Source organism: Typopeltis vanoorti, chromosome 1 (genome assembly GCF_054136105.1).
Source record: "Typopeltis vanoorti isolate ZY-2024b chromosome 1, IOZ_Tvanoo_1.0, whole genome shotgun sequence".
In the NCBI taxonomy this organism is placed as follows: Eukaryota; Metazoa; Arthropoda; class Arachnida; order Uropygi; family Thelyphonidae; genus Typopeltis; species Typopeltis vanoorti.
In genome coordinates this window covers 37,067,917-37,092,373 of record NC_143549.1, presented here as the reverse complement: position 1 = coordinate 37,092,373, position 24,457 = coordinate 37,067,917, and the positions used below count along the sequence as shown (strand labels likewise).

Here is a 24,457-nt window from a genome sequence, read left to right as displayed (position 1 = left end):
CGTAGCTTACTTTGACTACTTTGGTCATACCCTGGTGAATTCACGACACGGATTCTGATTATTAGCTGAAAGCATACCTTATGCCTTATGAGGAAACCATGCATGAAGGTTTCAAATGATACAATTGTATCACACGCTTAGCTACTCATCTGAGTCATTTAGCAGAAACCATTACAAATATGTTGTTTCATAAAATATCTGGAGTTATCGAATTAGAATACAATCCATGTAATAAACCGTCCGAAAGTATTAATTACCTGAAAAAAAACTGTTTCATTTCAATATAAACTATACGATTATGATCTACTGGATATGGAATTACAACTTTTAATGCGTCTTTTAGATATGAAAATAATCTCATAGAAAATGTTACAAAAATAAATACTCATTTTTAATGTATATGATAAAGCACTACTGTATCATATATTCCAATAAGACACGTTACACGCTGAACTACAAAACTGGGTCGTGGTATCAGTTACTGAATGGAAAGAATATCAGCAATTAAGTTAAGAATAAGCAATTAATGAGTTTTATAAATATATAAACACAGGTCAGAGAAGTTATATTGTGCGAAAAGCTAAATCTGAGTACAAAAAGAAATTGACTGAGAATGCTAAAAGCAATTCAAAAAAAAAATTATCATTATATCGCAGTAAAAGATATAATATATAAAATAATTAACGTGGAAGAATAACTTTACTGAATGCAAATGGTACCCTGCGTCAAGCTCCCGATAAAATTAAGATAACCTATTGCCAGCTTATGATGGCACTCTACAGACAAGCTTTGCCGCCTTGAGCATTAGATAAAAAGACGCCAAAACCGAAATACAGGAAACGGTAATAAGAATGAAGCGTCAATCATGAACTTAGAAACGGACAGTGTTATGCAGTCTGAGTTCGAGGATATGCCACAGGGACACAATGAAGCAATAAAGGCAAAACCGAAGAAACAAGCACAATGTGGTCTATGTTTACTGTTCAGGCAAGCAGTGACATGTGAATCACATGATGCAGGTAACTACTTCCCTGAACAGTAAACGTGAATTATTTTGCATACGTGTTTTATTGCTTCAATTAACTTGGTGATGAACTACATTATTTCTTAGGTTATTTTAATTTTGCACAGGAAAGTAGTGCTTTCAAAAATAAAAACATCATTTTATTCACAGTCTTATATTTCGTCAACAGTAAAAACAAAATTATTGCAGGTTTCTTTTTTTTAGATTTGCTTTTTCTTTTTTTACAAACCACTGCTATTATGTTATTAAGTGAAACTAATGTAAATTTTTCACGTGTGTCCCTTCAAACGTAATCAGAATATTTATTGCAATAACTTACCTGCTCCATTTGACTCTCTGAGAGCTGCAGTTTCTTCTCCTGAACTGCCGTAGATTGTCGATAAATCAATGAAAGAAGTAACTTGATTGGTCTGATTTCTGGGTCCTGAAAAACATACTATTTAGAATTGTTTCCAATTTTCTACGACTTTTACCTGAAAACACCTTTTCTAGCAAAAGTTGTTTTGTTTTCTTTTTTTTTTCTTCTTGTTCTGTGTTTAATAATACAAAAACCGTAAATACATAAATAAATTTTATTACTATCATTATTATTATTAGCCGAGATATTAAAAACACTATTAAAACATCCAATATATAAAGACATAAAAGTTTCAGTTTGACATGTGACGGCTAACTCGACTTGTAAAAAGAAATAACTGTGTAACTTGCAAATATGACATCCCCAATGAATAGAAAAAACTTCAGCGTTACAAAAATATTTTAAATATTCCTTTTTCCACAGCACGACATTATGATTATTACAATAGCTAGACAGAATGACAGAATGACTTTGTATCATCTACTCCGGCCTGATGACGCAAGTAAATAATGATAACATTTGTCAAATATCCTTTTATGTTTTCCTATGAAAGGTTTAATTAATATACTGTCCGCGCGGTTAGCCTAGTGGCATGCCTGGGGAAGGAGTGTCCCAGGTTCGATTCCCGTCAACGACGTAAAGAGCTCAAGGATCTCTTCCTTAGCCATAGCCAAGTTACCCGGTCTTGGGCGTGGGCAGCAGGGTTTTTCCGCCAGTTTATATGGTGTTTTTCAGCCCACAAGCAGGCAATCCGGTCCGAGGATACACACGGATTACAGTCAGGAATACTGACCCAGCCATTGGTCTGATTCGTCAGCCTATGCCGGTTCCGGAGCCCGAATAAAATTTGAGGAGACTAGATGGTACCGTGAACTCCCGTATAAAGGGGGAACGCTGTATCATCACACGGAATTTGTTTAATTAATATACTCTGAATACATAGCGAATTCTTCAGGAAAGTTTGAATTAAATGCTACTAAATCTAATAGAATTAAATGCAAAAGAAATCTGTTAAAATTTTTAATCGATACTAAAAACGACTTCACTAATTTACAAAAATATCAGTATTAATTTATGTTTGAAAGAGTGTGTTAGAAACTGCACATCTATAGGAATCCGGATTTATAACAGTTATAGGCTTGCAGTATCTTTTAATTATGGGTTTATTTACTACTGAATTACAATTAGTGGTATGGTTATAATTTTTTTTTTCATTTCTTCAAAGCTATTCGTGGCTTTTTGGGTGAATTATTTTTAAGTAATTGATTCCTACACAACGCACTTATATACGATACACCTTAAAATGTGATATTAAAAAGAATTATCGTATTCACCCATGAGGCAAGATGGACAAGGAGCCGAACGAACAAAATCAATGCAATTTATTCCAAACTGCGAATAAAAGGAGTCACTTGAAGAAACAAGAATGGGTGCACACTGAGGGGATGGATTTTCCTGCAGAGGGCAGCACTGAATTGCTTGGTTGTCTTCTGCAAAAATATATAAAAAGAGTTAATAAGTTATAAACTACAACACACCCTAATGCTAAAACAAAAATATATATTAACAGATATAATCAATAAGTTTTTTTTAAATGTATTTATCAATTTATCACCATTACTACAAGCAAGGAGCATACAATTGCTGACATGCTCCCTCGGGGAAGAGGAGGAGCATTCAGAATATTATTATGATAGTGCTACATGAAAAAGTTACATCATTACTAACTTATTCTCAACAATTTTCCTCCGAAATTACTCTTTTATCTGTCAAGATTCCAATAATATTAGATCTTGAGATTATTAAGATTTCTATCTTCTATAATAATTATGGTACTTTTTACTGTATCAATCCATCTGGATTTGATGTTCAGAGAAGGGCTCTCACTCCGCACTCTTCATAGCTGTGAGTTTTACTCATTTCCATCAATGATTTATCATTGTTGTTTCAAATTTTAATCCTGTATTTTTTATTTTGAAAATTAACCATCCACATTTCTCATTGAGTTGCGAGGATAAAAACTGGAGTGTCTAGTAAAAACATATCACTTGCCTTCCAAGTGATCAACTAACTCAAAACTGCCTGAATAAAATCTTAGAAAAGCTCAAGTCAGTGACCAGGATCATACTTATAATGGTCTTTGTTTTTGCTATCTAGAATCATGGAAATTACCACAAGGTTACTACAAGCAACAACTTTAAATGTATTAATAATTTGGTTTCAATAAATTCTCTAAAAAATATCTTTGTTAGATAAGTTATCCGAATCATATCCATTTAGAAATCATTATGTGGAACTCATTACATAAAATGGATGAAAGTAATAATAGGGTTTCTTATAAGCTACAAATATAAAACGCGAAAACCTCTTCATTTCAGTCGGTTTATGATGCCCTTTCGCCGGACAAACATGGGTTCAAATCCCATCCAGGACGTATGACTCTTTGTAAGAGAGCTTTTAAATGAAGGCGAGCTGTCCGTCTCTCAAAAAGATGGAAGGGCTTTCCTCTTGCGAAATTTCAATTTTCCTCTTAACCTGCAAATCATCTTGGAGAAATCACGCAATTTTCGTACAACATTGTATTCAATAAACGTAAGAATGCCAAAGGTACTTTTGCATTCAGCTGATAACAAAACTTACTCATAGTTTTTCAAGAAGTCCAATCAGGATCCTTTGAAAACTATGAATAATTTTCCGATCTGACTCACTTAAAATGAATTCGTTCTCTGTTTCTGCGAACATAACGCGAATTGACATTTTTAATTATGAATATATGAAAAACAAATGCAGAGAAAGATTTCGAAAAAAAAAATTAGATCGTTTCTTGTAACTTAAAACAACGACTAAAGCAGCGTAATTGAGTATGTTACTTGCTTAAGTTTTCAGGTGGGTTTTTTCAGTTTTCTGTGAGCATGCATTATGAAAACCTGTCGACTTATGTATGCGAGAAACATTCTTATGTTATCTTTCTTTATGAGTAATTTTCGACCAGTTTCCTAAGCCTCCTCCACCCCCAAAAAAGACATGCTACTCTAAATCTAAGTAGATTTTGGCTGGAGCTTTCGGGAAAGTACGGGATCAGGGCCTCGGTAAACTAATATGATATTTCAAATGGTCAAGTGTCATCAGATTAAAATAAATAAATGAAAATAAATGAATAATGACTACAGTCTTGACATGCAATAGAGTATTTTTTTTATTATTATTACCTGTCGTTGATACTGGCGTTAGATTAATATCATGACTAACGAACTGTCCAAATATCATATACAACTGTGTAGTGCAAATAGGACTGTCTACATGAGGAGAAATTATTTGGCAAAGAGAACGAGCGTTGGGAAGTTCACCATTATAGTAAATACACCGTCGAAATTCTGAAATACCTGAAATTGAAATTAAACAAACAAAATTTTAAAATAGTCCATTTTTTAAAAAGTATAATACATGAACTCTCCAAAAGATATTTTAAAAATATTTTAAATAGTTGTATATTAAATTAAAAGAAATTAATTCTTAATCTGTTTTATAAACTTGAATATTCTATATTTTTAGGAAAAATTATGAATTATTTTATAGTAAACTATATATACTTATTAAAGAAATTCATAACAGATATTTATCAATCTTGCCATTCAGTTATACGCTATCAACATCACTTAGTTTGCAAACCTATACCATAGGTGAGCTAAGATTTTTTCTTTTAATATTATTATTATCTTAAATTAAGAAAAATTAAAAAGTCACTCTGAGCCATGTCTACTGGTAACGGAGAATGTAGCAATGTAAAGCTACGTAAACTTGCCTCAGACATTTAAGACTATATAATTCACTTATATGAATTTTTCATTCAACTCAGGTCCTCTTTCGAACAGGTGTGTGACCAATTATCTATTCTTTACTCTACATGTATATCAACTACAGATAGTTCATTTCTAACTGAAGAGAATACACGATACGCGTCACTTTAACAAACGTTCTTCCATCTTTCAAAATATTACTGGCATTAATTTATGCATTTTGGCTAAAATTTTTGCATAGAATCTATTGTTTATCTTTCTGATTTAGAATTAAATCATTTATAATTTTCGATTCAGATTTATCTGAAAACGGGTGCTACATTTTGAAAAGCTAATTATAGGAAAATGAAATAAAGCCATGAAATAAAGCCATAGCGTTTATTGAAACTTACCATCAGCATAGAATGGGTCAAGGAACCTGCAAAAACAAGTGCTGGCTTGTCCCCAGTTAGTATTCTGCAAATTGTTGCATCTACCATCTGCAGTTCTATATCTGTAGTTAGGATCGCAAGTGTTATTGATTCCGACTTGACAGTCTCGGTAAATCTGGTTTGCATTAGGACCAGTCATCAATTCCTTCTTTGACAGAGATTGAATTTCATTGGAATTCATGTTCAAACTGAAAAGGGAAATTAGATTCGGCTGGTTTGGATCTTTATTTCGTTTACATTATAAGTATGCCAAATAATAACATATTTGGGATATATGAAGGATCTGTCAAATATGATAAGGATGCAGACTAATAGTTTAATATGCAGTTAAATGTATATTTTAAATAAATAAAGTAGATTTCATACTCTTATTTAGGTTTATATGAATGTCAATATCACACACACACGTATAGAGAGAGAGAGAGAGAGAGATTGGAGAACTGTCAGGAAATTATTGGCGCTTTTGATTTAATTTCAATTTAAAATATTAAAATCAATATTGAATTGCATTCGAACCTAAAGTTCCAGTGTAGTAGTTGAGTTATTTTACGCAAGTTTCAAGTTTTAAAATCATAGTAAAAATTAAATTAATTAATTAACTGAAATAAAATAAATAATAAGATAAATAAATTAATAAACTATATCAGATTGTATCTGAGTTTCTTCATTTAAATTTGAAGGAATTTAATTCCAAAGCTGACAATTAGATTTTTTTCAGCTGATTTTTTCATGTTTATTATTATTATTATTAGTTGTTATGTACTGCTGTGTATTATCTTCAAATGGCACGCGATTAGCAGCTTGTGAAATCGCACGTACATATGATCTCTTGTACTTGTAATTTAGTAAGTAGATATGAACTAAAAAGTGTACTAAAAGTGAAGCACCCATGAACTAAAAAATTGACGATCCTGATTGATCTCAGCGATCGTTTTTCTCGTGCAAGAAACTAACGGTGGGACAACGTAAGTGAAAGAGAGATTGTACAAATTCCCTTCGCACCATTGAACGCATTCATAAGTATTCAAAGTAATTTGTGTGTGTGTGTGTGTGTGTGTGTGTGTGTGTGTGTGTGTGTGTGTGTGTGTGTGTGTGTGTGTGTGTGTGTGTGTGTGTGTGTGTGTGTGTGTGTGTGTGTGTGTGTGTGTGTGTGTGTGTGTGTGTGTGTGTGTGTGTGTGTGTGTGTTCGTTCCTCCCAATTTCAACCGAACTTTCATATTTAATATTTTTCATATTAAGTATGAAAAATCAAGCAAAAAGGAATAGATTCGATACTGCTAAAGACAAACATCCGGAAACCTATTAGATTCACTTCACAAATATATGCGGGCTTAGTATGTATGCGGTTCAGCACCGCATAACGGTGCTGAACCTAACGATGTAGCTTATTCAAGTATTACTTACCTCTGTTAACCCAATTACACTCTTTTTTGACTCTTTCAATCTCAAATGAGGTATTTCTGCGTGTGTTCACTTTGATATTTGGAACACTCGTTCGTCCATAGACGGGCTGAGTCCTCTAATTAGCGGTTTTAGGCAGTTCAATGCAGTAGAGGAGTGGAAAGAGTCAATAAAAGTTTGGAAAGAGTCAAAAAAGAGTTTTATGTCGGGGATATATGTTTTAGGGACAGTTTCCCTGTTTAGGGGATGAAAAACCCGAATTTCGGGAAGAAAAATCTCTTCCACCTCCATATGAGACCTAACTGATCTTAAGTTGAAAAGCCCTGATAAAAGTTCTTCGTTGCTTGGACAGGATTCGAACAATGGTCTTTCTAACCTATTCCGACTAAGCTACATGTGGTAACAGCCATCCTAAACGTTTTTTTTAAATGTTGATTTTTTCATTCCAACTTTCCTGACAGCGAGTTCATCTTCTTTGAAGATTCTAATGTCCACAACTCTAACTAGTTTTCTTTTCCAACTGCCCAGATCAAGTAGGCAGAGATACTGAGCCATTTGCTATCGCCTGTGATCAGCCATCAACCAGAATTCTATATAACCCTGACTACTTGTCAAATTCTCTAGATCTTGACCTCACCCAATGGTCCTTGTATGTATATTGCGGATACTATGTGTCGCCTAGGTATTTCATACTACAATCTATTGCAATTTTTTCTCTCTCACGAAGTAACACTCGCCGAGCCATTTTCATCCATGTATTGTCTGCTATCATAAGAATGCCAAATAAATAAATAAATAAATTCCGTGTGATGAAACAGTGTTCCCCTTTATACGGGAGTTCACGGTTCAGCATTCCCCCTTTATACCATCTAGTCCCTCAAAATTTTATCCGGGCTCCGGAACCGGCATAGACTGACGAATCAGACCTATGTCTGGGTGAGTATTCCTGACTGTAATCCGTGTGTGTTCTTGGACCGGTTTGCCTGCTTGCGGGATGAAAAACACCAGATAAACTGGCGGGAAAAACCCTGCTGTCCACGCCCAAGACCGGCTAATTTGGCTAGTGCTGAGGAAGATCTTTGAGCTCCTCACGTCGTTGACGGGAATCGAACCTAGGACACTCCTTCCCCAGGCATATGGTTGCGAAGCGCAAAGCCACTAGGCTAACCGCTCGGACAGAATGCCAAGTGGAACAATTCCCCCCCCCCCCAATATGCCACGACGTCTATAGACGTCGAGCTAAATCTGAATACGAAGCTCTAAAACCCATTGAATAACATGGATAAGAAGTGCAATTTGGTGTCACTATTTCATCCACATTGGCCGGTAGGGAGGCTCTTGCCTCATTTCTTTGATTATATGAACTGTTTATTGTAATGAAAGTATTTACTCGCTGTGTCATTTTAAATTCTTGTCTTTTATCGCAGTCTTGGCTGTAAAAGCAGTGTGCCAAGAAGAAGAAGATATCACAATTGACCTTCATCTACAACTCCAATTCATTTTCTTTTCTGTTTATACCAAAGCTCGAATAGCTGACAGCAACCTATAAGAATATCCAATTTATTTTAGAAGCTTTAAAACAGAATACTCGCATGATGTCTGAACGGCAGTCGTGTTTTCTGATTTCTTACCAAAACTTTCGTTGGATCCTTTTCATTCTTTTCTTTCCACATTCATTTATCTGTTTGGTTCGATTCCAGTGTTGACCGGAGAATAGAAAAAAAAAAAAAACAGCCTTCCGGTTCTTTGTTTTTTTCCCCTTAACTTCATGCATATATGATCTTGGTAAATGGCTTCATGCCATTAAAAAACACAACATCCAATGCCGCAGAAAATCCTATTTTATCCATATTACAAAAAAATCTGTTGGCTCTGATGAGTACTTGTTGTCTTATTCAAGAACTGGTTGCATGAGCTAATTTTCCAGGCTATGGAAGAAAAGAAATTAAGGAGGTAACAAAGAACCGATAGATCAATTTTATTAATTACGCCCAATGTTGCTCACTTCTAGCTAAAGTAATGAAGAAAGTTAACACTCAAATTCTATACTATCTTGAAGCTTTTCATTTAATAAACGATCGCCAGTGTGAATTTCACCACTGTCAATCAACAGGGGATGCTTTTGTATTTACCCACACTTGGAAAAATGCAATAAAAAGTTTGGAAAATCACAAGTAGTTGCTCGTGGTACTTTCATTCTCTCTCTCTCTCTCTCTCTCTCTCTCTCTCTCTCTCTCTCACTCTTCTGATCTCCGTATAAGACTGGCTAACTCACCTTCTCTTCAAAAGCCTTTATAAAAGTTCTTTACTTCTGGAGAGATGTTAACTCATCTTTCCAGAGGTTTTCCTTACCGAATTAGCTGTGAAGACAAGATATATATATATATATATTTTTTTTTTTTTTTTTTTTTTTATTTATTTATTTATTTATTTTTGTGAAGCTGCACTGTAAAACCGGTAGTAATGTTACTGCGATGACTGTAGAATATTAACGACAAAAAATGAAAGAAAGAAAACTTCTGAGAAAATGTTTATGGACACTGCACAAACGTGACTGCAAAATTTGCGTGAAGTGTATTATTAAAGCTGATTTATATTGAAAAGAAAGTATACTAAAAGAGACTGAGTCCAAACTGATGGGGTAGTCTAACTGAGATACCTCCACTGGATGGTAGGTGGCATTAGTATAGTTGTAGTTGGTGGATTAAATTGTGGAGATGAAGAATTGTAGAGTAGATGCCCTCCCTCGATGAGTCTTTGGACTCCCTGTAGGTGTCACATAATAATAATAATAATAATTAGCTAGTTGAAAAAAAGTAAATAAATGGATTTGTTTCACAGAATTTTACTATATACAAATTACAGTGGTAAAACACAGGATACTTACTTTCTTTGCAATTCTTTCGCTGCAAATTCCAACGTAAATGCAGTATCACCTAAGGATTTCGATCGACTGTTTATCTTTTGGTTACGTTGGTGTCTCAATGCTGATGTTTGATTTCGCCATTGGGCTTTGTCTAAAAAAAAAAGTACCATCGTATTAATTTCGAAATGATAAACGAATAAAGGATCTGTAAACTTTAAAAAATCAAATAAACTTTTGAATTTGTTCAAAACCAATTTCGATCTTTTCGACCTTTAGATACCCATTTTGTCTTCGTTTTTATAACAACAAATTTTAGAGATTGCATAATTAAAAAAAAATTATGCCATTACACAAAAGCCTACCAATAATCCTTTGCACAATATTTTAGTTTCAAGCAACTGCCTGATGACTAATTACACAAGCCTACAAACTTCGAGTCATGAAAAATTGTCTGGAAACTATGAACTTTTTTGATTTATTTTTGACCGGTGATTTCAAATATCTCTTCCATTTTGCTCTATCACCTAAGGATTTTCACAAAATGGATCTCAATATTACAGTAAAATAGTGTTTAAAACGCATTATATTAAGTAAAATAACAGTATTTAAAATTTTCAGTAAACATGTTTGGAATGACAGTAATGCGAAAAAATTTAATTAAAGTAATTAAAGATTAACCTTTAGTACAGACTTTATATTTCGTTGTAGTGTCTTTCTTTTTCCTTTAAAGCTTCTTTTTGAACTTTTTCTGTGTCGTCTCTGTGCATCATCCAGCAATAGTCCACCATCATGTTAACATTCCATCTTCCCTGATACCTTTCCATCACCTTGATGTCTTGGTGGAATCGCTGACAGTTCCCAATTCTCAGGAAAGTAGTCTAAATGAAAGTTGAGAACGTGCACTTTTAAGCTCATTGAGCATTCCAAATCCTTGAATTTCTGTAGCATGTCTCCCACAATCATTTTATAGTTGAGGTCTTTGTGATTTCCTAAAAATTTGGTCAGTAACTCTTTCAAAGCTTTCCACGTTTCTTTTTCAACAGTTGGTATTTTTTCTTCAAACAGTTTATCCTTCATAAGTTTCCTGATGTCCAGACCGATAAAAATACCTTCTGTCAGTTTTGCTGTAGATAATCCTGGAAATTTTGCACAAATGTATTTAAAACACTCTCATTCTTTCGACAAAGCCTTGACCAATTGCTTCATCAATCGCAGCTTTATGTGAAGCGGGAGTAAAAGAATTTTTTCCCGAGCAACCAAAGTTTCGTGTAACACATTTTTACTTCCAGGTTCTAATGTGATTCTTTCTGGCCATTCCTTCTTGATCCAATGTTGCTCTCGATCTCGGCAGTCCCACTCGCACAAAGAAGCACGGGTATTTGATGTATCCTCTTTGTTGTCCCAAAATCATAGATATAACTTTAAAATCACCGCAAACTGTCCATCCATGATCATTGTACTTACGTTTGCTGAGAATAAAGGCTAAATTTTCGTATCGTTCTTTCAAATGCACGGAATGTGCTGATACTGAAGCATACTTATTGTAATTATGGAGAAGCACAGTTTTGAGGTTTCTTTTTGAGGAATCGATAAGTAAACCTCCAATCGATGACTTCATGTTTTACGTTGAATTTGCTTATCAGTCCGGGAAAATCGCTACAGTAAACTAAATCAACTTCCTCTGAAAAATAATGAAGAAAATCTTTCTTTGTATCTAAACATTTTATCTGCATTCCTCCCTCCCTCGCCTATCTTAAGAAGGAGAAGTTTCGTGGAAATTTCTTTATTTACCATAAAAAGGCACTTCAAAAAAGCACTTGTACAACTAATTAGCTGTAAATAAAGGAGAATGAAAATAAATACCAATGAGCCTTTGAAAAAAAATTATTGGTCTTCATAAAATATAAAAATTCATAAAATAAAAAGTGAATTTTTCATAAATAAAATCAAGTTATAAACGTTTCAATTTATTTAATTCATTTAATATTAATCGATATTAAAGATAATTTAATATTAACTGATTTACTAAAATTAAACACAAAACAAACAAACAGAAAAATTTAATATTTTTCTATTTTATCTTTAATCACCTGTCTTTATACCTAAAAATGCACACCTTAATTAGTCCAGACTTTTGCCTAAACGATATCAGAAATCACTAAAATTATCAGATATATTAGTAGTAATTCACGTATTTATTTAATTCACAAACTTCATATACATAGTATAATTTTTGAGGACGATCACATATATACATGATAGATCTCAAAAAAATTATACTAGAAAAAAAAAACGTTCTCCGTTATCATAATGATAATAATAGACAATAAAAAAATGCAGATTTTCTTAATTTTATTGTTTAGATGGTATTGTTTGTTCCTTTCTAGAGAGTTTTTATTTGGAGAATTTTTGACTAAAAAAAAGGGAAGGGATTCTTAAGCGGAAGGAGGTGGGGGGGGGGGGATACGGACAGAATAGAGAGATCTTTGTATTGAGTAGGGGAGAGGAAGTGAGGAAGGCGAGTAGGCCTTTCGTTAAAATTTCTTTTATGTATCTTCGTGGTTTGGTGCACTAAGACCCCAAAAGAGTTTGAAGATTTGGAGTCGCTGGTTTTGAGAGTAGATCGTCAGCGTTTTTCCTGAATTTACATACATTATTTTAATTATTAATTAAAAAGAAGTATTTAACTGCTTTTAATTAATTTATTACTATATTAAACTAATTTCGTTACTAAATTAAACGTGCCAAGAAAGTATATTTTTGTTCAATCTCTCCTTTATTCAGAGACTTATGACTTACATCAAATGCCTTAGTATCCCATAATGCAAAGCACACTTCCTTTCCGAAATTGGTTGGTTGGTTGGTTGTTTTGGATTTATGGCCTAAGCAACTAAGGCTATGAGATCAGCGTATTGTGTCTGTAAAATTGCTTGCATTCTTCTAGTCGTTTTGTAGGATTAAAAACAGTTTCCGGAGAAAAATTTCCTATCATCTCCTTTCAGAAGCGTGCTTTCCCTTTCCATAATATATAACAATATACACGTCTGAAAGGAAGTGTGCTTTGCATGGATACTAAGGCAATGATGTGAAGTCATCAGCCCTACAAGTAATTTATTCGTGAAGATAATTAGTAGAAGTAAATAATATTTTGGCAAATTTAATTTAATTTCTAATTTAAGAAAACCAATTCTAATTGCTCTATTTTTCTAGATTTTTTTAATAATAAACTAATAAGTCTTTTTATTATTTGTATGTTGACAATATATGAATTCTGTATTAAGATAAATGGAATATGGGATTTCAGGGATCAATCGACCGTGAGATGCGGTGATTGATTCATTCAATCCAATACCCTTGGAGGGTAATGGATGGCAATGCTGTAGCTAATGAAGTTCTAACTGAGGCTCGGCTATTGCTGTTACCCTCCTGCCATGATCAGAGCTTTAATAGCTCATTAACACCTTATCCATACACTGTCCTCTACAGATAACGGGGAATATGAAAAGCATTCTTGCTTCGCCCCTTTAAGCCAGTCCTTATATAAGGACTATAAGGACTAAAATGGAATATGGAATAACGAGAGTGAGTAGGTGATTAATACTCTTGGAGGGTAATGGATAGCAACGCAAATGCTGTAGCCAACGAAGTTCTAACTGAGGCTCGGCTATTGCTGTTACTCTCCTGCCATGACCAGAGCTTTAATAGCTCAATAACACCTTATCCCTACACTGTCCTCTACAGATAACGGGGAAGATGAAAAGCATTCTTGCTTCGCCCCTTTAAACCAGTCCTTATAAGAACTATAAGATATAAGAAATGGAATAACGGTAGTGATTATGGTTTTGCGTTGGAGTGGAATGGATGATTTTCATACCTGTACCGTAGTCTGATGAATTGTGATGATTGTGTGGAGTGACCGGCAAGTGATATTTGTTGTAAATGTGTCCTGAACACCACGCCATTATATATCAGTGCTCCTACCCAAAAAATTCAGAGTCCTGCATAAGTGCCGGTAAGACTTCAACTGCACGGTAAGCGTTTTTTTTTTTTTTTTCAACTTTAGATATTTCACATTGATAGTCATGAAAAACAGCTAAATGAGACAATATTCGAGGAGGTGTATACAGAATTTATTAAGACTATGTGAACTACTTAACATCAATTGACCGGGAAAAGTGAAACTTTACGACACGTTTCTCCCGGAAAGTGTCACAGACGTTGTCGCAGAAGATCAGTCAGAATCGGTGTCTTCTACTCCTTCAGACTTTGTAGAAGTGCGCGCACGTAAAAAGCGAAGAACAACAGAAGAACCGCACAAAGACAACGAAATGGAACAGGATGCTCAGGATTCGGACGCCGCTATTTCTCGCAAACAAAAGGTGCCTCCGATCATCCTTATCCAATCTGCACATTGGCTTCATTAAGGCCAAAAACATGGATGAATGCATAAAGATACAGCCAGCAACAGTGATAGACTGTAGAAGGTTGACCAAATAACTGGACGATAGAGGCATCCAGTATCATACCTTTGCGCTCAGCTCCGAAAAAAACTTAAAAGTGGTCCTTCGTGGGGTCTGTGAAGACATTGACACTGCAGAAATAGCTGCTGACCGTAATTCTCAGGATCTGCCTCCAGTCAAGGTCAGCAGAAAGTACAAAGCAGACAAGACTCCCATGCCATTAGTCCTAGTAGGGATTAATAAAATTTACAAAAAATATCCACAACTTAAAAACAGTCTGTGGTCTCACCTTTACACCAGAACCACTTCGGAAAAGGTCATCTGCGAAGTGCCACAGCTGCCAGAAATTTGGCCATGCCCAGAATCTATGTAGAGCGAAATATAGTTGTTTGAAATGTGGAGACAGCCACCCAACCAATACCTGCACAAAGCCGAGGACTACCTCGGCCAAATGTCCAAACTGCGGTGGCCCTCATCCTGCGAACTACAAAGGATGTACTCAGCACCCAAAGAACAGGCGGATGGAGGCAGTCAATCAGCCCTCCTCCTACAGTATAAGAACACCAGAGGCCCAGGCATCAAAACCGGAGACTCAGCGGCTACAGTCGGAGACCTCCAATAAAAGAGACACCCAAAAGCAAACAAGAAGTTATGCCGATGTGACCCGCACAAATAGACCAATACCAGAACAAAATCAACCAACAGCACCTAAAAATCTAACAGCTGTTATTACGGCCTCACTAGCAAACATGCTACAAGATTTCAATTTCAGCCTGTCAAACCCTTCTGCAACCTCCACTAAAAGATTTCTTCGTGAAACGCATGTCATCCTCATAGCTCCCATAAATGAATAGTAACAAACTCATTCCAGCATCTCTTCAGATCGTTGCTTGGAATGCAAATGGCCTCAATAACAAAATTCTGGAACTCCGAGATTTCACATATAGGTATCAACAAGATGTTATATTAATCAGTGAAACTCATTTAAGACCTTCAGACAATCCTAAAATAAGGGGTTATCGCCTATAGAGAAATGAGAGATTACTCTATAGAAGGGGCGGCACTGCCATCTTCATTAAAAATTACATTTAGTACCTCTCTGTGAGCAATCCTTCAACCACTAACCTTGAGATCACAGGCGTGGAAGTAGTCACCAGCTCCCTGGCAGATTGAAAATCTACTCAGCTTACAACCCTCCCCAAAAATCTCTACTACGTTCTGACCTAAATGCTATCTTATGCGTCAGAGAACCCCCATTATAGCCGGGGATCTGAACTCCAAGCACCCTGCATGGAATTGCACAATCACCAACAAGAATGGTTTTGCATCCTTTCCAATTACTTAGGATCAAGCAATGCTGTTGTAACAGGCCCCACCGAACCAACTCATCTCAGTACGTTTGGCACTGCTGACATCCTGGATATAGCTATCCTGCAGGATATCAAACTTCAATACAGCATTATATCTATGGGTGAACTATCATCCGATCGCAATCCAATTCTACTGCAGCTGGGAAAACAAGAATACCTGTCTCCTCCTTCTCACTCCTACATAGCATGGGAAAGACTGTTAACAGCACTCAAGGATTATATTGGACCTGTTCCTCACATACGCACAAAAGAAGTAGAAACTGCAGTTACAAATCTCACACGACAAATTAATTCTGCTATAACGGTAGCTACCTCCTACAAATCTGCCTGCAAGCCAGATCGTTTGCCTGAAGACATCATGAACTTGATCAGAGACAAAAACAGAGCTGGGAAAAGAATCCGTAGCACGTGTGCACCACAAGATAAAACAGCTCTAAAGAGATTAAATGGGGTAGTAAGAGATGCACTCAAAGCTCATAGAGACCAAGTAGAGGGAAAAAAGTTAGCCTCCATTTCACCTACTGATCACTCCATCTGGGGACTACTGAAAAATATCAGAAACAAAGACAGATCCCTCCCCCCAATATCCTCTGACGAGGGCCTTGCTCACACACATGTAGACAAAGCAGAAATTATAGCAAACAATTTGGAGGAGCAATTCAGGCCTTCGTATGAAAACCTTGACTTTGACCACATATATAAGATTCACAGCAAGGTCAGACACTCATTAAAACTTCCTGACACCAACACTGACCATATTGCACCAACATCACCTGCTAAGATATATGACATTATTAAAAAATTTAAAGAACAAAAAAGCTCCTGGGCCAGACGGCATTACTAATCGGGTGATCAAACTTCTGCCCCGAAAAGTAGTAGTGCACCTGACCACAGTTATAAATGCAATCCTAAGTCTTCACTATTTTCCTTCCGCCTGGAAACTGGCCGATGTAATTCCTATACATAAGCCAGGCAAGGATCCTCACCTGCCTTCAAAATTATCGTCCAATCAGTCTCATCTCCAACGTAGGCAAAGTTGAAGATGGGACTGATTGTCTCCAGTCTCCACTCAGTGGAGACTTGAAGTAAAGTCACAAAACAGCACTACCTACTCCTCACTAGAAGACCAGCATCTCCAGAAGGAGACATACACATATATATTTAATGCTAAAATCCCATGGCACATAGGAACAAAATATCTTGGCGTCTCTTTCCACAGAGTTCTGCGTTTCAATGATCACATTAAGCTCACCTGTGAGAAAACGCAACTAAAACTATCTCTCAACTACACCCTATGATCAATCAACGCATCAAATTAAATGCAAGAAATAAACAATTCTGCCAGATGGTAATAAGACCAATAATGACATATGCCTGACTGATTTTGGAGTTACACAGCCAAATTCAACATTCATAGATTAGAAAGAGTGCAAAATAAGCGTCTTCGCTTGACATTAGATGCTCCATGGTTCATAAGGAACGAACAGATGCCCCGAGATACATGTCTCAGTACTTCTATGCCACTACGGACTCAAACGAACTCATCAAACAAGCCACAGATTATAACGAAAGAGATCATACAAGCAAAAAAAAAAAAAGAAAAAAATAAGGTCGTCCTTCTATCTCCTGATCACAACTAGCCTGTAAGATTAGGACCTAATCTTACAGGCCTCAAGGAGCGAGCTTAAAGCTCACAAACCACCACTGACTAACTCTCTCAACAGACAAAGGGGAATATGAAAAGCAATTGCTTCAGCAATCCAATCAGAATCCTTATCCGTTATCTAAACGGAGTAGCTTGTCTAATTTTGTAATTTTGTATTCTTTGGTCTTGTAAAATGAATGAACGAATAAATGGCTTTCTTTTTATTTTAAAAAAGGCAAGGGGGGGGGAGGAATAATGTTCATTTGGTTATCTTGTTAAGTGGATACGAGGTAGACCGTCAACGAATATCAGCCGACAGTTTATTGAGACTTCTCTAAATAAGAACGAGAGAGAGAGAGAGAGAGAGAGAGAGAGAAACAATAGTGAGGCATTCAATATTTGTGGACTTGAGTTCCATTTTATGATCTGTTTATTTTTTCCCCTTTTTTCCATGAGAAGTGGCTACCGAAGATTAGACTAAAGACTGATAATTTCTCCTAATTAAGTTATTTAATTTGTGATTTTTATGACTTTGACAGGACAGATAAATAAGCTTTCCTCACAACTTTCACCAGCCTTTAAAAGGACCTTCTGAGATTAAAACAGAATATTGAAGCAAAATACCCGCGTATTAACAGGAAATATCATCTATTCCTTACTAAACCAATTTCAGGCTGTTCAGGCGAACATTCCGTTTAGACTTACATTGGATTTTCTTTTCTTCTGATAGTTTCCATTTAGCATTTATACAGGCTTTCTCTACATCAGCTGCAGTTGGATTCCTTATTGCTCTTTTCACTCGGGCTTCTGACTCATCAGCGATTAACTGACCGAGTATGAATATGATTACCGCTAACCGCATGCTGAAAAAAAAATTTAATCGAGTAGTTAACGACATATTTAGAAAGCCTAACAAACAAATTATTATTATTATTATTATTATTATTATTATTATTATTATTATTATTATTATTATTATTATTTTGAATTTCGATTTCGATATTATTTCAATTGTGCTCTTAGAGAATACAGAAACAAATGTAAGAAAATTAAACACTGTGTAAAACTGGCTAAACAAAAGGCATGGGAGGACTTTGGGAATCTATTATTTGGATTTGGAAATAAAAGCTAATAATAATGGCAAATACCTGTTGGATTTCTGCTCAGGACATGGAATGGTTATTACTAACACCATGTTCCAACATGAAAATGTGCACAAATTCACATGGAGAGAAGAGGCTAGGAATACGAAAAGTCTCATTGACTATGTTATTGTTGATAGCGATGTTTTTCCACTGGTGCAGGACACCAGAGCGTACAGAGGATTTGAAATTGGAAGTGTTCACCATTTAGTCTTGAGCAGAATAAAATGGAATTTCATATTGAAAAGAATAACATGTAAGAAAGTTTTAACGCGAATAAAAGTTGAGCACCTCTCACATGTGAACTGTAGACTAAAATACACAAATATTATTCACGAAAAAATTAAACGGTTTGAGAACAGGAACCAAACCTTGGATATTCAATGGCTGGCAAGCTCTGAAGAAAACACTGACTGATTCAGTCAGAGTGGCATGTAGTGAGGTTGTCTGCAAGGATAGAAAAATCAGAACTCCATGGTGGACCCAGGAAGTTAAAGAGGCAGTGAAAGAAAATAAGAAAGCATATCAAAAGTTCCTGGCAAATATATCAGCTTGTGCTCTAAGTCAGCTTGTGCTCTTAGAGGATACAGAGATAAACGTAAGAAAGCTAAACACTGTAAAACTGGCTAAACAAAAGCCATGGGGGGACTTTGGAAAGAACATAGAAAATAAATATAAAGAAGGTAGCAAGATATTCTGGAGGTTGATGAAGACGCTCAGAAATGGAGGAGGAAAGAGTGCTGTAAAAGGAATTACAGATGATAAAGTGACATGAAAACAGGAGAAAAAGATATCCTTGAAGTGGAGTAATTACTTCGAGAAATTGCTAAATGAAACAAGCAGTGATGACAGCACAGTGGTAAAAAAACACTGCCCAGGAATGCAGTCAGGATACATATCAATATCAACATATTAATACTTGATGTAGAAAAAGCCATTAAAAGTCTGAAATGTGGAAATTCAGCAGGAGTAGATGATATTCAACCAGAAATGCTGAAGTATGGTGGTATAAGAGTCTTACAGTGGCAGCACTGTGTAGTTCAGAAGGTTTGTACGGAGGAAAGAATTCCAGATGATTGGAATAGAGCTCTCATAGTACCCATATATAAGAAGGAAAAAACACTGAATGTGAGAATTACAGAGGTATTTCATTACTGATTGTTCCTGGTAAGATATATGCAAGTATACTTGAGAAACGGTTGAGAAGGATTGTGGAAGAGAAACTTGATGAAGAACAAGCTGAATTCAGGCCAAATAGAGGCTGTCAGGATCAGTTCTTCACTTTACGACAAATAGTTGAGAAATCATGGGAATAAACAAAGATCTGTATTTAAGTTTTGTAGATCTGGAAAAGGCATATGACAAGGTGCCAAGGGAGAAGCTATTCAAAACGCTACATTTAGTATTTTTTTGAGTCAGCGGGTAAAATTGAAAGAAGCACAGGAAGGTGGTTTTAATGCTAAATCTGGTGTCAGACAAGGATGTACATTATCCCCTCTGTTATTCATTATCTATATGGATCATTATCTATATGGATCTATATGGAAAGTGGTATTAAACATGATATCAAAATTGGAGATATTAATGCTAGATCTTTGCTTTATGCGGACGATGTTATACTTCTAAATAAATCCGCTACGAGTCTGCAAGATTCCTTGACTAAAGTGAATAACTGTTAATAGATATGGTATGGAGGTCAGCAATAACAAGACAAAAACAATGAAAATAGGCAGAAGCATTGAAAATAGCAACTGCAAGTTGAATGGAGAACCTATAGAAATGAAACATTTCAGATTCTTAGGCACATTCTTTAGTGAAGATGGTAAATTAAATATGGAAATAGACAACAATCAACAAAGCTGGTAGGTATGAAGTCAACTGAATAGATTTTTGTTGAATAAGAGAGAAATTAGCCAAAACACTAAATTATCTGTATACAAGACAGTGTTCGAACCAATTTTAACTTATGGATCTGAGAGCTGGGTTCGAAATAAAACACTTTATCAGACTGAGACTGCAGATATGAGAGTCCTGAGAAAGATTAGGGGCATGAACAGATGGCATCAATGGCAATATCATATTAAAAACGACAATATTAGGAAAGAACTTAATATTGTTAGCATCCAGGAATGTGTTAGCAGAGCTAATCTCAGATGGTATGGTCACTTAAACAGAATGGGTGAGGAAAGATTAGCGAAACAGGTGTTCTCTGTCAGGTTGGCAGGGAAACGTCCCAGAGGAAGACCAAGATATGTACCTTAGAAGAGAAAAATATAAGATCAGATAATGTTGAAGTTTTGACAGATTGATTTGGATGAGATTTGTTGATAGGAAGTTAGTAATGATGTAACTTCTTCATGTAGTACTATCATATCCTGTACACCCCCTTCAAGATATATATCAGGAATTTGATAATGATAATGGTGTACGAACTATATACAGTATATGATTCCAGGTTTATTACGAAATTAACTCCCGGGGAAAGAAAATTAAACATTAAATTATGCAACATGTTTCTCAATATTATCCATTCTACCGTCATGTGTCGCTTCCATTAAAAATATTTCTCAATAAACACTTCTTAATTCTCTTAACATTCCAACAACATTAGTTTTTCTGAAATTCCTAATAAATCGTAACAATCCCCTTTTGGGTTTTTCAAATCCCGTTAACAGAATTTCAATAATTTACATTAAAGGTTTGGCAAAAAAAAAATAATAATAATAAAGCTCAAAATATAAATTTTCTATTCCTTCCAGACGTGTCCAAAAAATCATCACGTCATATGTGCAATATTCATCCGTGAAAAGTTTACATTTTTCACCCCGTTAGAAAAGCAAAGTTGGCCTGTCTCAACGAGAGCAAAAAATTCGCTCGTAAATTTTTTTATTTGCAAATCAAACTAGTTAGCAGATAAACTATACTAAGTCTTCGTACCTTCGATCACAAAGTAGGAGAATTCTTCTTTTTAACTGTCAATGGTTTTGATAGGATCTTTCTAACGGGGTAAAAAATTTTACATTTCTATTTTTAAATATTGTCTACAAAAAAAAAAAAATGGTGGTTTAATGAATTCTAATTAAAATATGAATTCTTTAGTTAAAATTGATTATTTTATTAATATTATATAGCATATTATATTTAAAAAGAAATTTTATAGTAATATTTTCCATATTTTTAGATATAATCAAAATAATATTCAAAACTTTTAATGCTGAAAATATTATCAAGTAGAGACAATTTATAGACGGGTTAATTCTCCTTACTTCAGTATATTGTTAACGTAATATTATAATAATATAAAAAAATAATGGTAATTCCATCGTATTCTTTTATAATGTGATGGATACAATTTGTAGATCAATTAGTCCATAAAAAATGAAGGCGCTAATACTTAAAAAAAAAAACGTTCGCAGTATTACTTTGGTTAACAATATAAAATAGTAAAGTGATGAACAAATACATTATCAACGGAGAGAAGCTTACTTGAAGCGGTGAACCTTGTTGAAGTGATCAGTGGTTTAATTACCTTCACTTCGGGTGTCGCCTCTCTAAAGAATAATCACCAGTGCCGGAATTATTGGTATTCAAACAGATCAAATGATTGCAAATTACACGTATGTATGCACGGTCACAACTCACTCGACTACATACTTTACTCTGAATTAAATAACCTATTGGAATTAACGCGTAGTCAAATACGTTTTCTAATACACGTTAATGTTACGGAAAAGGAAACGTGAAGGATCGCGCTCTCTCTCGCTAACCATTTCAGAGAACAATATAAGTAGCCTTACTTATTACAAATTATTTCCTTTTTTTTTTGTAAAAATAAATAGTATTTAATATTAATATATAGTGGCTATTTTATTAAGAGTTTTATAATTAAATCTTCGCTTAACATTAGCATACCATCGGTGAGCGGATTTTTTTTATATATATTTTTAAATCATTTTATTTATTTTTTATCTTTTTTTTTTTAACGTAATCCGAAAATCCTGCTACAGAGCCCTATTTCAGTTTGGAAAAGAGGATGGGGGGGGGGGGCTTATCCTGGGCGATGAAATTCATCTCCCACCTAAAGATCATCACAAAACATCCATAACAGAAGAAAGATTCGAACCATACTTTATTAATTGTCAAATGAGTTTAAATTCTGTTGGTAATATTATTAAGAAGCATTATGATTATCATTAGACTATTATTATACTTTCATAACAGTGTAAAGGTAGTGTTTAATTATTATTTGAATATCAATAAATTATTAGCATTAATTATTAAATTATTAATATTATATCCTGTATTATAATTCATAGTACATTATAATTATTATTAATTATAATAATAATAATAATCATAATAATAATAATAATAATCATAATAATAATAATAATAATCATAGGAATCCCATCTTAAACCTTTTGTAACCATATGGTACCGTAAGTGGAAGAAGAAATATTCATGTCTGGCTACGTTTAATGTCTAGAGCAGGAACTTTACTTTATTAAACCAAATATGATCTTTATCCGTCTACTATACGTGCTCGTCTAGCGAAGGTTTTGTAAACATCTGTGGTCAAGGTGGGATCCGAACTCACAAGCTGTTGGTTGGAGAGCAGATTATATTATCGGCATTAAGTAAGCACTAGGCTAAGTAAGCATTTGATACATAGGCTTACTTAGCCTAGTGCTTACTTAGCTTATGCTATGTTTACTTAGCAAACTACTATCCTATGACTTGCCTTCTACAATTCAACTGCATCGCTAGCTTGCTCTTTGGAGGCACAAAACGTATCACAGTAGACTGTTTCCTCTTATCAGATTTTCCTACTTTTGCAGAGATATCTGACAATCTGTACTCTCAGTTACTCTCTTGCTTCTCTATATTAATGACGCGTACTGACTTCAATTCCTATTCATATCTTTATCAATGACAGTAAACTCAGTTTCCCCTTCTTCATTTCAAAAATCTTGTAGTGCCCAATCATTAGGATCTTCATTGCTGTTCTTCACTGATGCGAAGATAACCAAGTGTACTTCAATGCTACCAAAACAAGGTCCTCTCTGATTTTTCGCAAGAAAGATCTCAAACTATTTCCCCTTACCTCTTGACAACATCCAGACTTCAGACATTATCATATTTCCCTTATTGGGTGGACTCACACCTTGAGTCTTCTTATCACAAATATATTTTTGGTCTCCAAAAATCGAAGTGTACTTTTCGGATCAAGAAGCTACTTTCCACTTCTAAATCCCAAATTCGCCCTATCATGGAATACTGCTCACCCATTTGGAGTAACGTGCTCAAAACTCAAGATTGCTTGATGCTATACGGAAGAGGACAATCAGATTAAGCGTTAATCTCTCTCACTGACGTTCGGTTTCTGCGATGTGCCTTCTACAGATATTCTTGTGAATAATACTTGCCGCCTTCTTTCTTTCTTAAGACTGTAATGACATGAGCAGCCGCTTGTAAAATTCATTTACCATCATTTACCTTCCATCCGGCTTCAACCTTACTAACAGAATTTTCTGCTCACCTGCACGCTTCCACTTCTCTCCCACCCAGATGGCACAATGGCTAGAACATCAAAAGATAAATCTGACCTCCTGGCATTACTCTTTTGCTCTAACTCCTGTAAAGATGACAAGACAAATCCCCTCCTACTATACCACAATCCCATAACTCTATTCTTCCTGTGAAGTTTGGGCAAAAAGGCATGTGAATTTAATCAACTTTAACACTAAAAAGCCTTCGGATACTGATGATATCACTTCAGTTTTCATGAAACCTTTGTTTTCCACAGTTGAGACTTGTCTTGCATCAAGCTTACAAACTTTCATACTTAGCTGGCACTTATTCCAATCCATAGAACCAATCATACGAGGGTGGGTCTGAAAACTTCTCGGCATAACAATGAAAAACAAAAACGAACTTATAATTTCAAAATTATTTTTATTTTT

At 35.0% G+C, this 24,457-nt stretch overlaps 1 protein-coding gene across 1 annotated transcript in view; it reads right to left on the bottom strand.

Annotated features, from left to right (window-relative positions):
• LOC150109895 (uncharacterized) overlaps nt 1-24,457 on the bottom strand; it is a 120,758-nt gene that overhangs the window by 18,582 nt on the left and 77,719 nt on the right. Inside the window, exons 8-12 of the mRNA XM_090396466.1 lie at nt 18,058-18,215; nt 9,899-10,028; nt 5,572-5,798; nt 4,592-4,765; nt 1,344-1,448 (exon numbers count right to left, since the gene is read on the bottom strand). Coding sequence (XP_090252592.1) covers nt 1,344-1,448; nt 4,592-4,765; nt 5,572-5,798; nt 9,899-10,028; nt 18,058-18,215 — 794 coding nt within the window. The remainder of the gene's footprint in view (nt 1-1,343; nt 1,449-4,591; nt 4,766-5,571; nt 5,799-9,898; nt 10,029-18,057; nt 18,216-24,457) is intronic.